The sequence below is a fragment of the Hyposmocoma kahamanoa genome, unplaced genomic scaffold, assembly GCF_003589595.1.
Source record: "Hyposmocoma kahamanoa isolate Upper Pololo Valley unplaced genomic scaffold, ASM358959v1 100021, whole genome shotgun sequence".
NCBI classification, from domain to species: domain Eukaryota; kingdom Metazoa; phylum Arthropoda; class Insecta; order Lepidoptera; family Cosmopterigidae; genus Hyposmocoma; species Hyposmocoma kahamanoa.
Window position 1 is genome coordinate 12657658 of NW_020653200.1, and position 13841 is coordinate 12671498.

Consider the following 13841-nt stretch of genomic DNA (forward strand, 5'->3'; position numbering starts at 1 on the left):
TGGCGCCACCAATAGGATAATGCTATTTTCATTATTCGATCTGTTTGACGTAAAATATCGGTATGCCGGAAAATCTAGGCGTTCGCTGCGAACATTTTGGCTAACTCGGCAACATGTTCGACAACGAATCGGACGCCACTAGTCTTCTATCTAAGGATACTTTATTAGTCAATTCACATTGGAAGCATATATGCCATTGTTACCTCAGTGATTTAACCGTTAAAAAACTTAAGTAATAGTAACTACAAAACTATCAAGAAAAAATTTGTCCGATCATGTTCCGACACATTTTTATTACAACTAAAATTTCTTTTAATCTATTTAGTAATGCCTATACAATTATTGTTACCTTTCCGAAACAACTACCATAAGGAAATACAACAAACAAAACTTAGTAAATTTTTTATCAAGGATGTGTTGTCCATAAAAAAGAATAATATTGACAAAATTCTTTTAATGTTGATTCACTCAGTTTTAAAAAATCCGCACAGCAGAAGTTGGTCAAATTTAATGAAATGTTGTTTCATATAATAGGGAAATGCAATGTAGGTACTAAATTAATCATAGTTCAAGTACCTACTTAATAATTTAAAGTGTTCCAAATTTCCGGTCAATAAATTCTACACGTAGCTGAACTTTGGAACGCTTAGAGTGCCAGTTACTGCACAGATTTAAGAACTCCATGCTATTACGAAGTGAATTAAATGTAAAAACATAAAATTTTGAAAATTATAACCAACCTTGTTGTATGTAACTGTAAGGCCGGCCACATACAGTCGGAATTCCGTTTCGGAATTTCGAAGGCAGCAAATATATACAAATCACGGACTTATCACACACATACAGTAGTAAACTGTTGGATTTTTTTTCCAATTCGAAATTCCGTATATTGCACAAAGCATTGCGAATTCCGCATGGAAAAAGTTCCGAATGCAAGTCTTTCATAGATTTTGTAGGGCCGTAACACACAGTCGTATATACGTATCTTCGCTGCGAGAATGCCTCGCGTCGCGTCTCTTACCTGGGTCTTGTTATTCCGAACGGAAATAAACGCATGTGTGTGATACATATACGGAATCTAGGATCGATATTCCGAAACGGAATTCCGACTGTATGTGGCCGACCTAACACGTGGAAACTCGCGACACCTGCTTACAGTAAGATAGAGATGATATTGAACGTTAGTTGTAGTATTATGTAGGTAGTTCTATTAAGGTAATAAATAAATTGGTCAATATGAAAAACATTCATATTGACCAATTTCTACTGTCCTGATTTTTTCTCTTCCGATGCAATGAAATGATCCTTATAAGAAAGTGGGTCGATCAGCATAAAAAATATCAATATGACTTATTTTTGTGGACAAATCACGATTGACAAAAATTAGTATAAAATTTATATGTATATTATGTATATAAATATTAGTATGTCAAATTTACGAAATGAAACTATTTCTTTCAGATCTAAATAGCGTAATTTGTTGTTTTTTTTTCAAAGAAACCAACCAATGTTTCGGGTTCTTTGCATGTCCCATGGTCACGTGACTATGAGACGCGATTACACGATTTACATACGAAAAAAGTAGTTTCATTACATGATGAGCAGAAAAGTGAATTCTGATCCCCTGTATCGATATTTTTTATGCCAATCCCGATATGTTGAAGTGTCACGTGTGTAAGTACGTTAGTTTGATGAAGAGCCATACGACTACTGCGTGATTGCAGGACGTTAGTTACCCACTGTATAGACGCAAGCCACACACCACAACAAAATTGTCGACACATTCAAAGACTCGGAATTCAAGAACAAATCGACCACTCCTACGTTACCTATCGTAAACCACAAAAAAGGTGCATTTTTTCATAAATCACTTTATTTTCATGTACCTAAGTAAGTTTATTACGCTCTGCAATATAAATATAAGGCATTAAAAATAATTAGTATATTTATCAAATTTAATTGCAATACCTCAAGAATTAGAAATAATACGATAATAATAATACGAAGGTATTATTCTCATTTTAGTTCTTTCAATACATCAAAACGTTCTCCTGCAAAGTTGTGAATTTAAGTATACGATTCTTTACGTAGGAGGGATCGAAACAGGCTATTGGCACTACGTAAGAATGGAAGAAAATACCAAAGTTGATTGCATTAGTTAACCCCCAATCTAAAACTTTTCGACATCGCTTGGGCGCATTGTACGACTTCCACGGGAAAGTTATGGGTGACGTTATTCGTAACTGGGGATCACAGCACAAGCGGTTAACATTTGTAAAATCAGCATTTGTTTATTTAAATTTATCTAAAAAAATCTACATCATTCAGGCCTTATTTTTCGTAATTTTTATATATGCATTATTATTATTATAAATAAACCATTTACATTCACACTAAGGCTGCTACTCTAAATGTACATGTGTTAATAGTTTAATGCAGTTGAGCACCTTATTCTACTTTGCTTCTATCCTTGGAACGCAGCTTTAATTTTTTAATACCAATGAGAAGTAGTGGTTTATAAACAAACGACCATGGCAGAAACAATAAAAATCCAGAGAAATACAGACTATAATAAATGCTCCACCATTTTGAAAATACTTTGAGGTCAAATGGCACCAAACTCCAACCCATGAAGACTATTGTATAGATTTTTAACGGTACATAAAGAACATATTTTGCTACGTTATTAGACCACATTCGATCATATATTTCAAGTTTTTGAAAAATATTTTCTAATTCTTTTTCCATGTAAATAATCATAAATTCATTTAAAAAAGTCATATAGTAGCCTGACCTTGTGCCATGCCACAAGGCTAAGAAGAGTAGAGTGAAGAACTGGCTAGCTTGTCGATTGCCTAGAAACTTGAGCCGCTTGTATACATACTCAGCAGCAAAATGGTTAGTGTTGCAGTTGAAGCTGTCAATGTAGTGCTGGAATTTGGTAGCACTTTCAAACCTTAAAAGCTTTATGTTGTTGCAGCCATCCCATTTGGTTATTGCTTTCCCATCAGGTAATTGCTGTGTGCCATTGTATGACAGTCCAAATCTGATTGCGGATGCTGAAACGAAAATAGAAAATGACGTTGGTACTATTACATAACATGAAAGAGAGTCATTTCAGACTATAGAACTTTAAAAAGGCAACTTTCTTCCACAAGTTGCAACACTGATTTTCACTACTTATTGATAATCCACAACTAATAAACTGCAAGAAACATATCAATAATGTAATAGGTACACAGAATTAATAATGACAAAATTAAATAACAACAATCATTATGAACACCAATAATTATAAGTTATTTACATTTGAGTTCACAAAACATTGTTTTAGATTCTTAATTACTATGTTAAGTAATTCAGATTGTGAAATTGTTCCTTTTCCGATTGTCACAATTTTGTCATTTACCTTAGTGTGTGCATTACCATAATTACAATGTATTATTTTGAAAGTGATTTGGAATAATAATACAAGCTAACATTTGTAATAATAATTACCTTCAGTGAGCAACCAACATGAAATGTACTTATAAAGAGCGAAATGAGCCCATAACCCACAGTAATAGTGTCGGTAGAATATTGACCGGTCCCAGATTTCATCAGACAGCATGTATTGAATGTTGAACACAGAAACTGTGAAACAAAGTTCGTATTAATTATTTCACAACAATATTAAATTTAATTTATCATATCTAAGTCTTACCTCCGATTTGAAATGCTGCCAGATAAGCTATGCCTTGACCTAGCCTTTTCAATGCCAGACCTTCGTATTCTTTACCATTGTCTAAGGGATATTTTTCATTTATAAAGTCTGAGTAGCGACGGAATGAGAATATAGGTCCAACTAGAAAGCATGGTGGAAAATAGACAAAGCCAATTAACTCTGACAGTGTAGGCGTGTTTTCTAACGCTGTTTTCTGATTAGTGGTTGATAAAAGTTCGCCATTTTTCATCTTCTGCCCGTCCCAAAGGTCGAAACCTAATGCTATCAATTTCAAAGTAAGGACACAGTGTGGCATAGTCCATGTTATGTCATAGTTTTCAGACTCTGTCAAAGTATATCCAATTAAGAGATATGACATGTTGAAAAAGAAAGTGATAATAGCATTGACTTTTCCTGGCCCACATACTAATGTAGTCAAGTACATTACAAATATTGGAACAGCGTTATGATACAGGGTGAGGCCAAAATTATAGTAAGCTATGTCTAATCCTGTTATAATGAAGTAAAGGTTTCGGAGATCAGTTCGAGATCTTATAAATTTGTGGTAGACAACGGCTAATGGATATGCCATTAATATAGATATGAGAAGCTTCAGTGCTGGCTCCGTGGTGCCTATCAATTCTGCGATGAAGGGCACTGGGTTTAAACCCAACCAACCCAGGGCTGATAGAAACAATCCCCACATTTTGCTTCCCTGTAAATAAATAATATTGTTTATGACATTTAATTCTCAAAACAGAATACAAACACTCACTTACAATAACAAATATAGATAAGTAAGCTAAAAATGAACGAGCATCGGAACCATTACATGATTAAATTAAAACATAACATTCGCATTTATAATTTTGTAAAAGCGAACACCACACAAGCCAAACCCAGAGGACATAAAAACTGTCAGAGCCAGGAAAGTCCTTCAGTTCCTTAACGCTGTTGGTCTTGGCTCTGAACTGTAATTAGTGGTGATCACAATAGATCAGTTCAGTTAATGATCGCAGTGATGAGGGGCCGCATAGGCCCCAAATGAAGCCACCATAATAATAATAATAATGCTAGACAAACAACAAAAGTCAACAACAATTAGGAGTTAGTACTGTAGTAGTTAGTGCTTTGCGCAGGCATAAATTATGGACGTTTCCCGACAATTAAGGGTTTGAGTTTGAATCTTTTTCGTAAAAGTTATTTGAGAATGAATATCTTTTTTGTCACAATACATGTGTAGTAATGTACATTTATGCAAGCGTCAGTGATTCGGTTTTTCGAAAGACAGTTTCCATGGGCATTGTGAGGAATATCATTATTTATCATATAAAAAAATGGCTGGATAGTCCACAAACTCTTCCAAGACCATGAATTATCAGCTTGGACACACGAAAGCACTGTCTGCCACTGAACGGCACGGAATGCCATCGTTTTTAAACAAACTGCTGAAATAATTATGATAACATTCCAGACAGCTCTTGTACTTGTGTTTCAGAAATCAAAAATAGTTTTTTTTTGTATGGAGAAATATACATATATATTTATTTTATCTACAAATATGGGTAAAGGTAGCATGTGTAGCTTGCTTAAAGTATACTTAGTTAGTTTTAATCATGCTTTCCTAAGAAAAAATAATCCATCAGCAAGTACCTACTTGCAGTTTTACAAGTAAAGGGGTAGCATTATTTCTGTTTTTAACCCCCGAAGAAATAAGAAAGGATTTAGTTTTAAAGCCTTTATCTGTGTATATGTATGGTGACCTGTCCAGCTGTTTAAAGATCATCAGCTCTTTTTCCAGCTAGTCTAGGATCTCGGTCGTAAAATGAATATTTATTTTCAATATTTGTATACTATGAACATCCAATGACATTACAATAATATGGTAACCTGGATTTAATGCTGCAACCAGGACAGTCTACTCAACCCCTCAACTTACAGCAGAATTGTAGTGTTTGGGCTCATTGAATTGGTCTCGACTTTAATGTTAAATTACTTATGAAGTGTTTTATTAGCAAGATTTTCTACGTAAAACCTGTTACATTATGTTCTACCTACATTTCTGACTGCAGATACCTGAATTTTGGAGTAAACTATTTTGTATCAGAATTTTTTTTAATGTGTATTTTTACAAAATATACAAGATTCCAATTAAACAATTATTAATTGTAATGTAATTTAGACAATGTTAGCATATTGGTACTAACACTGTCTAAATAGATAGATCGTACTGCACATATCCATTTTTAGGTCTTTTACAAATGGGATGATTTCTGCAGCAAGAGGTTTACATGATGATTCCATGGATTCCGTGACAGCCTCTCTTGCTAATTTATCCACTATTTCACGGCCTTCTAGTGCGATGTGGTATACATATCCTTGCACAGTAAATTAACTACTAATCTCAGAGCCAGTGAAATTATGGGCACATGGGACTTGTTAACTTATGTCTCAAGGTGCCGGGCGCAGTGGCAGTGCCCCTCAAATCTTTGATTTAAAGATCTGAGTGGTACGGCAACTGTTACGGACCAGCGTGTCTCTTACCATCGGGCGCACAACTAGTTCGTCCCATCACTTAAGTTTTTATGAAAAAAAAAGAAACTGCTTTATGCTACAGGCATACCTTAGCCTACCAAAACACAGACTAAAAGATGTAGTGCACTTTTAGAATCTGTGAGAAAAACGGCATTACGAGTATCTACAGAGTTAGCAAAGGATATAATATAATATTGAGAACGGGGATTGTTCAATAGCAATATTGTTGACCTTTACTGGCACATATGATTAGGTAATTAATAACCGAAACCAAAAGGCAAACATTAAATGCGTTTTTACGCCTCTTGTGATCTGACTCAGGTCAAGCAATTACAAGAATTACATACTTTACAACAGCCCGCAAAATTAAAATTATTAAAAATCTCTACGAGACATAAAGGGTCGATAGAAATAGACTACAATGTAGTCTTTGCAGTTGATGGCGTATCATTGTCACCGAGGCGTTGGCAATTTGTTACATAAATATAAAAAAGTATAAATATAAATTAAAGAGGCTACTTACTTATAATCTTGAATTATTTGGTTACTGAGCTAGACGATCAAGCTATGGCGCAACCATGTACTCTATGGGCGCAACCAAGAGTGAATTATAGTTCAGTAGAGTAGATGTCAGCACAGCACAGCAGTATTAGAGAGGTGGTCATTATTACAGCAGCGGATTGCGCAACGCATTATTGTTACGCAATGTATAACTTATTAACGAAAAACGTCTAAACTGCTGTTGTTATATTGCTATTCTACTGTTGTGATGCGTCACACGAACAAGTAAATATGCAATAAGACAATAGGCAGTGAGATCTCTCGCGTTATTTCTCAGTGGCACTAATCAGATGATTGAACGATGGTACGATTTTATTCTTTCAGTGCACAATACGAAATGTTCTTTTCACCTCACTAGCTCGGGAAGGCTTTCTTTCTCCTTAGAAGTGCGCAAAAGCATTATCTCCACGCTAGCGCGGTAAGTAAATCGAACTTGACGATGGACTGTGGTGCACTTAAAACTGCCCATTCACTACTTGCATGGCAGTCCACCGCGCAGGTAGGAAACGTTTCACACTGTCAGTGCATGAATGTGCAATATTTTACATACTGGCCGGTGTGACATTGAAAGTAAACTTTTCAAATTCATTTTTCACCTCATTAGCTCGGAAAGGCATTCTTTCTTCTTAGAGATGCGCTTTGGGCTTTTGGAGGGAAAAGTGTCGTTTTTATTTTGACTTTCTATTATTTTGTGAAATCTAGTTAAAAGTGGAATAGGACAGTGCTATTGTGCCTTAATCGAAGATTAAAACGCGAAATTATACGAATCTCGAACTAAAATACTCGTATCGGCCCGTTCTAAGGAAACCCGAGTCAATCCAAGCACGCCGCCTCAAATTGCCTATCCTCTTTGTGGCGGCCATATTTACAGAAATTTAATTAAACGAAGACATGGCTCAAAGGACTTGTATCCAAGCCAAAACTATAAATTAAAAAAATCTCATCAGAAGTGCGCAAAAGCGTTTGTTCCACGCTAGCGCGGAAAGTGTTTTGAAAATCGAACTTGACGATGGGCTGTGGTGCACTTAAAACTGCCCATTCACTACTTGCATGGCAGTCCACCGCGCAGGTAGGAGATTGCTCACACTGTCAGTGCATGAGTATGCAATCTTTTACATACTGGCCGGTGTGACATTGAGAGTTATTTTTTCAAATTTATTTTTCACGTCACTAGCTCGAAAAGGCTTTCTTTCTTCTTTGAGCACTGACCATGCCTTAGAGAGAGAACCGTAAAAAAATGGCGGATTTTTGACGATAGGAGTACAGTTTTTACAAAGATTCTTTTTATTTTAAATATATTACGAAGAAAAAACGAAGAAAGACATAGTGATGAAGAAAGTTAGAATTATATTCCTTATTTTAAACCAAATTACGAAAGACTTTATCCTGAAAATCTACTAATTAGGAATTCAAAGTTATTGTTCAAAGTGATAGAAGATAATGTGATTTAAGTGAAAGTAAAACATAAATATTAACTCCCGCTGCTTAAAAGACTATTTAATAAACCCAAACAAGTGAACTAAGTTGAGGAAGTGAAAACATAATGTATTAGAATTTAGAACTACAACGGCAAATATTACTGAGGATCTCGATAATTAAATGAAGACATAGTTCAAAGGACTTGTATCCAAACCAAAACTATTAATTAAAAAAATCCTCCTTAGAAATCTACGCGCAAAAGCGTTCTGTGCACTTTATCAACGAAAACGACGATGGGCTGATTAAAAAATGACACGTCCAAAGAAGCGACTTGTCGTTCGTAAATACATTTTTGTTAATTACTTAGTTTTTAGTTGTACATTACTTATTTATATAATATAAATCAGTTCGTGTATTTCATTCTTATTATTGTTGACATTAAATTGACAATGATAACTAATTGTGTTTAGTAAATTATTTTAATTCGTTGAAGAACTAGAATAATTTCAATAATCACTTAATCACAGAAAATAAAAGTACAAACAAGAATAAAAATTGATGATGTGTAAATTCAAAACGTATCCGAAAATAAACACTGACACTGACTTTTAATTTAAAAACTGGTGGTGTTCAATTGTTTTTCTTTCCTCTACCATTTTCCTGGCTATAGTGAGGCGAAAAGTAGTGTGTTTCGCTCGGCAGCAAAGTTGTACGATTACAGGATGGCTTGCACGCTGCGACAACATTCATAATCCTGCATTACGCAGCGGACGGCAAGGGGGACTGCAATGCAGGATAATGAATGCCCCCTTTTAACTAAAGTGCAAACAAGATGAAATCAATCGATTCTGGTTATAGCTTAATTTTTCTTGAGTGTACTTTTACTTATTTTTAGGATTTAATCGTATACAATAAATTTTACAGTTAGAACTTTTAACGAAAAAACTTTTAAAATGTAAATTTTGCAGACAAAAATGGAACTTTTGTGATTTTCGACATAAGGGCCCCAGCAACATCACGGCAACATTGTTGTGTAACCTATTTTATGCGATTTAATTGCAGATAACAAAGAATAGGTACTAATAATAGTTATTATTATCGTATTGTATACAAAACTACAAAACAGCAGAATAACAAGTTTTCTGAGAACTATTATTGTAAACTGTTCTCAGAAAACTTGTTATTCGGCTGTTTTGTAGTTAATTTTTAACTTGTTTTAACTAAACAACTTCATTTTTTAATTCACGCTGAATAAAACTTCAAAAGATATATCTAAAAGCTTAGAATAATAACGCATAGAAACCTAGCCCGCACACGTTAAGTGAGGCAAATTGTAGGACGCCCTATGGGCTTACACGAGCGAGCGAGCTGTCAGTGCTCAAGGTCAAGTTGCACCGCGAGGAGCTCAAAATTTTTTGCTAAAAATGACGAATTGTGCGGTAATTGGGTTTAAAAATAGATCAGACAAATTTAAAATAGACACTAACATCACATTCCACAAGGAAATAACGCGTTGCAACTTGTATTTTTATATAAATATTCACTAAAACAGAAAATTAATTTCGTTGCAACAAGATACGAAAATGTTGCAAAGTAACGGGTTTTTTCTCCCCATTTTGCTATTCTGTTTCAAAATAATTATATTACGTAATTTTTTCAGAATAGGCAATATCGCAACGGTTGCAAAATTTCTACAAATGAACACCGCCGCAACAACATTGTAGGGAATTTACGTTAGCTATTTTTACGAAATATATTTAATATTTGTCTTCATTAGTTTCATGTGAAAAATCATTATTCTTGTTCATCATACACTCATTTAAAAAAATTGTCTTGCCCAGGCTTAAAAGTTCTTAATTAAAATTATTTCAGGAAACTAACTCTGACTAAAAAGTCATCGTCAGTTCTTCAAAATCGTGTATAAATAACTTTCAGGTTCAGGTTCTTAATTGTTATCGTGTACTTTTCATGTAAACATACCCACATATAATATCAGGCTTTTTATATATTCAAATTCGATAGTCTCACTTAAACTCGCTTGTAGGTTTTTGTTCATATATGAGTTAAATAAAAATTGAGTAGTATTTAATAAGGTGCCTACAGATTTGCTCGACATTGTCGATCGACAGTAACGATTGAGAATTATAGACGTTTTCGAGGAGTTTTAGAGTGCTTATTACGAATGTAGCATTAATTTCTAAATCCAAGATGGTTGACTACAAATTTCAAAAATGTATTTTTGGTAAACCATAAGGAAATGGCATGTATAATCTGAATACAACACTTCTAATTCTTCTTCTTCTAATTCTTTGCCATCTTGGATTTAGAAATATGTGCTATATTCGGAATGAGCAGCCCCTAATACCTTGAAAATGACACCCAACTTGCCATTATTCGAAAAATCGTGCCCGCCATCTTGGATTTAGAAATTAGTGCCATGTTCTTAATGAGCACTCCCAAATACCTCGAAAACGACACCCAACTTGCTATTATTTGAAAAGTCATGTCCGCCATCTTGGATTTAGAAATAAGTGCTATATTCCTAATGAGCACCCCCAAATACCTCGAAAACGATCCCCAACTTGCCATTATATGAAAATCGTGCCCGCCATCTTGGATTTAGAAATGAGTGCCATATTCGTAATGAGCACCCCCGAATACCTCGAAAATGATACCCATATTGCATTTATTTCAAAAGTCGTGTCCGCCATCTTGGATTTAGAAATAAATGCCATATTCGTGATGAGCACCTCGAATACCTCGAAAACGATTCCCATATTGCATTTATTTGAAAAGGCGTGTCCGCCATCTTGGATTTAGATAATGTTTCCATAATGATTACCAAAAATAAATTTTTGAAAATTCCTGTCACTTGACGTTGTCGATCAACAGTAACGATCGACAAAATCGAGCATACCTGATCGACAAAATCGAGCAAATCTGTAGGCACCTCTAACTTAACGATAAGTTAAGCAAGATACAATTTCCCCACTTTTGAGGGATATGTTATTCCATGGCATCTTTATTTGTATATTTGTGTGCGTGCCGACGAGCGTAAATACAAGTTGCTTACGCCTACATGAATTTGATTTTTGCCTCACTTGTGACAGTTCGTTTTTTATGAAACTATCATTCTATGCGTTATTATTCTAAGTCTAAACGTAGAACATCATGTGTGCTTTCGAATATTTTTCCAATTTTTCAAATATATTTCCGGGAAAATTTACGCTTATTTAAATTTTTCGGAAAAATAATCAACAACACAGTAATTATGATGACTCTTTTTTGTATTTATTATTTATGATCATTGTGATTACTCGAATCCCCATCCTCTATGCTCGAATCACGCTCTAATCAAATTTTGTCTTATTGTCAAAGTCTTCTCCCGGTCCGATACATTCACGTGAAAGTCAAAAACTTTTTCTAAACCTCTATTTGTTATTTTATGACAAATTTATTTATTTATTTATTTATTTATTTGGAACACCAACAGATTACACATAAATACAATCATCAATTAAATAATAATATTAAGGCACAGTTCTTATGTGTAAGCCAATTACAGGTATCCACATCTCTCACAAGGTATTTTGATATAATAAAATAGCAAAAATACAAATGAAATTAAAATAATAAAAATTCAAAAAATCATTACTAAACTATACATAATTGAAATAATTAATTGTAAAATCAAATTTAAATTATTGATTGAACTAAATATGATAATGTATTATAAATTAAGATTATTGAAATAAATTAACAATAAAGATAATAAATTCCTAATAATATGTTAACAAGTAGGGGTACGCAACTTACATTTAAATTTGTAAAAAGAGTCATAGAAAATGTCAAGATCACTGGAGTTGCAATTATTAACTGCGTTGTAAGAACGGCACATTCTACACAAGGGTGAGTTTAGGAGTAGATTTGTACGACAAGACGGCACATAAAAAAGTTTTGTTATCCTATGTCTTGGGTAGTTGAATGGAACACAGATTTTTATGCGTTCTTGGATTTGGTCACAACTAATAATTCCATTCACAACCTTGTACAAAAAAAGAAGATCAATAATTTTTCGCCGCTCGTGGAGAGACACAATTTGAAAGAAAGAGAGACGCTGGTCATATGGGCTCCTATGAGATATACCTGACGAAATGTATGCCACATGTCTCGTAAAGGCTCGCTGCAAGCTCTCTATGCGCTGTGAATGCACAGCATATAATGGATTCCAGACAACAGAAGCAAATTCAAGAACACTGCGGCATAAACTATTAAATAGTGCAATTTTGGTATAAGCTTTGAATCCCTTTGTATTTCGCTTTATAAAACCAATCATCCGTGCTGACTTCTTCACCATAGCGTCAATATGTGAGATGAAATCGAGTCGACTGTCCAACACAACACCGAGATCGCGAATCTCTGATACCTCCATTATGACGGTGTTATCAATGTTATAGTGTGACGGGATAGGATTTATTTTCTTAGTGTACTTTATGTGGAAACATTTTTTGCTGTTTAGCACCATTCCATTGCCCACACACCATTCTCTAACTCTATTAAGATCACTTTGGAGCAGCGTGACATCATGTAAATTGTTCACAGTATTATATAATTTTAGGTCATCAGCATATAAAGAAAATTTACTGTGACGGATTTGAGTAACAATATCGTTAATAAAAATTATAAAAAGGACAGGACCCAGATGCGATCCTTGCGGGACTCCAGATTTTGTGTAATAAGTGTAAGAATCACTGCCTGCAATAGAGACACTTTGAGCTCGCGAGCCTAAGTATGTACGGAACCAGTCTAGTAGAGACCCAGTTACACCAGCCGATTCAAGTTTAAGCAATAATAAAGAGTGAGGGACTTTATCAAATGCGCTGCTGAAGTCTGTGTAGATAGTATCCACCTGTCTACCTTTATCAATCTCAGACGTGAGATCCGACAAAAAGTCGGTCAAATTTGTTTCAACCGACAAACCCCGTCTAAAACCATGTTGAGATGGAGTTATTGCTGTTTTAACATGATTCGCGAGTAATGGATAAACCAAAGACTCGAAGATCTTCGAACAACACGATAAAATGGATATAGGGCGGTAATTTTTGATATCCCTTTGATCCCCCTTTTTGTAGACAGGAATAATTCTCGCCTTTTTCCACTCATCGGGAAATTTACCATCTCTCAGAGAACGATTAACAATCTTTGTCAGAGGAGAAGCAAGGACTTCTGCACATTGTTTTAGGATTTTCTGCACATTGTTTCAAATTTTCTAACTTTGTAATTTAATTTAACAAAAAGACTAACGAATATAAAATTCTATCTAAATTTGGTTTGTGTAGCGTGGTTAAGTGACATAAAATTTATTTGATTTGGCCCACTTTTAACATTATTAACTTAGTACTGAACAAACATTCAGCTGATTTGGATAACTACAGAGAATGTGTTATTTTCAATGTCTCAATTATTATAGTTAATGGCTTTTTAATTTATTACTAATGTATGGTAATGAATGTTCTAAGAACAATATATATTATTACATTATATATATATATAACGGAATTATGATCTTTTGTCATCCAAAATATAAAGGTATATAAATGTTTTCAAAAAATATCTTCTTAAT

General features: G+C 34.3%; 1 protein-coding gene across 3 annotated transcripts; it reads right to left on the reverse strand.

The window, feature by feature from the left end:
* Positions 1-2448: 2448 nt before the first annotated feature.
* LOC113228014 (lysophospholipid acyltransferase 5) lies at positions 2449-6834 on the reverse strand. 3 transcript variants are annotated; one of them, XM_026461147.1, is made up of 4 exons: positions 6762-6834; positions 3704-4418; positions 3499-3633; positions 2449-3059 (listed from the first exon to the last, which is right to left on the reverse strand). In XM_026461147.1, exons 2-4 carry the CDS (start codon positions 4407-4409, stop codon positions 2449-2451), a joined length of 1452 nt encoding a protein of 483 aa, XP_026316932.1. In that variant the 5' UTR covers positions 4410-4418; positions 6762-6834. The 3 variants fall into 3 exon arrangements, with proteins under 3 accessions (XP_026316932.1, XP_026316948.1, XP_026316941.1); XM_026461163.1 differs by lacking the exon at positions 6762-6834 and adding an exon at positions 6327-6392; XM_026461156.1 differs by lacking the exon at positions 6762-6834 and adding an exon at positions 5911-6164.
* Positions 6835-13841: the final 7007 nt, after the last annotated feature.